This window comes from Volvox carteri, assembly GCF_000143455.1.
Source record: "Volvox carteri f. nagariensis unplaced genomic scaffold VOLCAscaffold_936, whole genome shotgun sequence".
Taxonomy (NCBI): domain Eukaryota; kingdom Viridiplantae; phylum Chlorophyta; class Chlorophyceae; order Chlamydomonadales; family Volvocaceae; genus Volvox; species Volvox carteri.
Window position 1 is genome coordinate 1 of NW_003308387.1, and position 4,323 is coordinate 4,323.

Below are 4,323 nucleotides of genomic sequence, written 5' to 3' on the forward strand. Positions count from 1 at the left end.
GTGTTGACGCCCGCGACGAAACTGCCGTAGCGGCTGGGCGCGCCGGCAAAGAGCCGGTCCTCATTGGTTGCGACGGGGCGGACGTAAACGTCAGATGACAGGTGACGCTCCTTGTTGAATCCCTACGTTTTGCAAATGCGTCAGTTGGGGTGCGTTATAAGGTGTTTAAGGTAGACGCGAGCGGTGATTCACATGGGGGAAGACATGTGTGCTTAAGCGGCTAAATATGCGTTACCCGACATATATATACATATATATATACATATGTATGTATATATATGAAAAAGGTTAATTAAGTTCTATCTAAAGTCCCCGCTAGCTATAGATAGAACTTAATTAACCTTTTTCAAGTCCTAAGCTAGCAGATGGACAAAGCAGAGGCTCATCATGCCACCACTGCGTGTGTGGTGTGGTAGCGACAAGCACAGGGTAGCCAACCGAAGGGGGCACAACGAACCCTTCCGTGAAAGCAGGCGGTTGACTGATCACACGTGAACAAAGGGAAAAGACGGAAGACGTCGACAGGAGTCAGTCATCTCAGGTGTTCTTCGGAAGATGTGTACATTGTTCTTTCACTGTATGTATGAACGGTCATTATCAACATCAAGATCGCTTACTCAAGTAATTAGTACTTTGTACAATCCTTGAGGATCGAGGGTTCCTGGGGGCAATTGCAAAGGCCACAGGGACACACGTCTGCGGCGCGCCCCGGTCCCAACTTGGAAGGGTTACGGGAATAGGGGGACACAACGGCAGGTGGTACGGGCAGGTGGTGACCCTCCTACAGGACTTTGCATGGGCCCCCCTCAAGCTTTTACGGACCCCCACCTGTGTGTGTGTGTGTGTGTGTGTGGAATGAACTTGTAATTTGTAACAGCTTTTTTTGCTGGGTGTACGTGCTGCATGTGGCCACTGTGCTTTCCTGAGTCGCAACGGAAGCTGCAGCTGCTGCTGGGGATGCATTGACGCGGGTGCTGGGGCCGGTGAAGCTTCTGGTGAGGTGGTGATGGTAGTGGGTGAGCACCGGAAGGCATGATGGGAGAGGTTGAGGGTAGGCGGGATAGGCAGTGGTTCAAGTGCAGATTGGAGGAGCAGGGCGGTGGGCGGGTGTGGAAAATGCTGCGCCCGCACTTTTCAATAAGAAGGTACATGAGACGAGCAGCTCTGAGCACTCCGTTGTTGGGCGCTCCTTAGCTGTCTCGTGTATAGGTGTGTGCTGGGGGCCCGGCTGGTGCTGCTGGAACTTTCCGGAACTGAAGCTCTATAATTGGCCATTCTAATCAAGGATCCACACCGTTGGCAGCGTAAAAGTTTTGCTTCCGTCTTTGGTTTCCATCTTAGGATTTAACTGTTGACCAATATGCACGGAGTCCTTATCGATGTTCAGATACCACTATATATGTTTTTCGTACCTCGGCGCTAATACGAAATATTTGTAAGGTCATATATGACTTGCAGTGACCGGGAGCCAGTAATGGCTGTGGTAAAGAGGAACGCGTGCTATTTATACACCGGGTATTTCCGTAGACCTACAGATATTAATTTTACTATTGCTTTCATATTCTGATACAAGATTGGTGAAGTGGGTGGTAGCGGGACGCAATTTTGTAATTAATGTATGTTTTTTCAGTTCCAGCAGTACAGGTAGGGATTTTCCACATCAGCGAATAACGAAGCACCCGGTGTATGCTCAGTTTAAATCTCCAGCAAGTGAAGGTTTTCAGCTTCAGTTTCCTCCTTCGCTCCTTTCCAGCGGTGTGGCTCTCCCTTTGTGCAAAAGGTAAGGTAAACAGTTTAGATAGTTAAGGTTGATGGTTAGCAGAGCTGATCGTGACTTCTGATCTCAGGATTACGTGTAGAAATGGATCATTATTTTGGCATGAGCTCCTTCCAATCACCCCATTACGGGGATCAGTCGATCAGTATAATTTCGGTTAGTACGATGGAATGCATACAAAAACATCCTACCTGACTTCCAAGCTGATTACACCCTGAAAACTTAGATTTTAGGGGATTAGTTTTCATCAGGTGCGCATATCGCCAAACGGGGCAGTTCAGCGTGCCAATTTCCCACGCTGCATAGCCTACCTCGGAAATTCCTAAATTGAGTTTATTAATAAATAGAATCTTACATGTGGGCAGCTATTCATCAAAGACGTTGATCGCTAGCTCCGTGAAAAGAGTAACCGCCCTTTTACAGTACGAGAATGCATGCCTAGGAGCAATGCTGTTTCGAGTTACATGGCCAACGTTGCAGATGATAACTCAGGTTACGTTTTAGGGGATTATACACTTAGATGTCTTGTCTAACTATCCCGAATCAGCGGGGATACTAGTCCTTACATAAGAGCGGCTGCGAGCACATTATATTCACCATTATATGCTGTTCGACGACTGAACTCTGCAAGCAGGTTGAAAGTGGCGTGGTTGAGGTGTCGTGTCTTCGGCCCACCTACTCCTTTCCTTGTGTCAGGTCTTGTCTTACCAAATATTAGAAATGAAATACAGATTCATTAAATGCATAAGAGCCTTGTTAACAGCTAGATAATGTTTGATGGTGTGCTGGGCGTTTCAGAAGCCGCGCCTCGCACCAACGTTGAGGCATTCCGTGCGGACACCCACGAGTTCAACATGACTACCAGCCTTCTTGCTCGTCCTGGATATGAAAACCCCATGCGCGGCTCTGCGCTAGGAGTTGACGCAGTTGACTCATGGTGGAGTCCCGAAGGCAACATTCCCGGCAGCGTGACAATCCAGGGTTCGCACGGAGTTGCTGAATCAACAAACAGGCGACCTACAGCCTTTACCCAGATATCCTCATCCGTGGCGCGCGAGCTATACGCCTCCGCTCCATCGCTGACCGCGATGCCGAACCAACCATTAAGCGCTCAGACATCCACAGCCGTTCCAGCCTCCGGCGTCCCATCACCAGGCGTCCGCGTCCAGTTCACCAATGCTGTGGTGCTGGACACCATTCCCGGCGAGGTTCCGGCCACACCTGTTGGCCATCCTCGCCTTCCATTCGAACCAAACAGCCGCAGCTTGGCGCCCCCTGGAGCTATCTCCTCCAGGCTTCAAACACCACCTTCGCCGGATCGCCACACCCGCTTCACAACCGAAGCTTTCGCCCTGAAAAACTTCCACAGCACCCGGCAACAAGCTCAAAGCGCCCGGCGCGCTGGCGCGCTTTTCCATTTAGCCCCCCTGGAGCTTCCACAAGACATTTCCCGCTTGCGACTTGAAATCACGCTTCAGCATTCAAACTCCATTGAAAAAGTCTCTGCGGCCGAGCTGTTGCCTTTTCAGGTTGGAGAGGCGCCTTTCGTTAGCGGCGGTGAGCCCAGTCCACCGGTGGTTCGCGCCGTCCGGGGGGTTCCGGAGCTACGGCGGGGGGCGTTCTATGTCCCCAGTGAGCTCACGGACTCGGCGGCTACTGGCGGAAGGGAGGTCATATCGGGTAAGTGTCTTGAAAAGGGAAATTAGGGGAAATGAGCAGTCCTTCGTCGTACTGCCGTACACTACCGTACCGCCGTTCCATGATTATTCATTATTCATGCTGTTAATGTTAATGGCTACTACTGCTACTGCTACTGCTACTGCTACTGCTACTGCTACTGCGACTGCGACTGCTGCCCCTCAGGTGTTCTGGGTCGTTGTCCACGTGATTCTCCCCCTGTGTTCGTACAGCTGTTCGTACTGTTCCCTTCACTGATGCGGCCGCCGCTGTGGTTGCGAAGGGACTTCTCGCCGGTGAAGAAGGCGACTGTGGAGGTGAGTAGGCGGCGGGGTGGTTGGCCGCGTGTGTGTTTTACTTAATGATCTGAACCGAAATGCCGTGTTTGTGATGTACGTACATACACACATATGTACATACATACGTTCTCTTGTAGGTGGACTGGAAGCTATCTCACCGCACCCAGTTCCTGCTCTACTGTCTTCGCCGGCTGCGTCAAGCCGAATGTCAGAGTCTGGGGGTGTGGGCCAGCAAGCGAAGGTTCGGAGCGGGGGAAGCGTTCGCGTTGTACGGCGCCGAGGGACGAGCAGAGCTGACGGACCTGTCGTACGTGCTCCTATTCAAGTAAGTTGACCCTATAAGTAGTGTATACGGTGCTACACTTGTTTTCAAAATATTATTTTTTACTTCATGAAATTCAATTTTGTTGGTGTTGAATGGTGAGCGGTACGCCCTTTCACCGCTACTACTTCTTCACATCTCCACACTTCCGGACCTCCCTTCCCCCTCTCCCCCCTTTCCTCCCCCCTCACCCCCATACCCACGAGCAGGTTCTATGAGCGGCGAGAGGGACCCTGCCCTCGGACCAA

The 4,323-nt window shown here is 51.2% G+C and overlaps 1 protein-coding gene across 1 annotated transcript; it reads left to right on the forward strand.

Moving 5' to 3' along the window:
* Positions 1-2,547: 2,547 nt before the first annotated feature.
* On the forward strand, positions 2,548-4,078 carry VOLCADRAFT_101407 (uncharacterized protein; the record flags this gene model as incomplete). The annotated part of the gene is made up of 4 exons (XM_002959843.1): positions 2,548-3,334; positions 3,411-3,457; positions 3,688-3,771; positions 3,891-4,078. Coding segments are annotated over 4 exons (1,106 nt in total), but the record flags the coding sequence as incomplete, so codon positions are not given.
* Between the last annotated feature and the right edge of the window lie 245 nt (positions 4,079-4,323).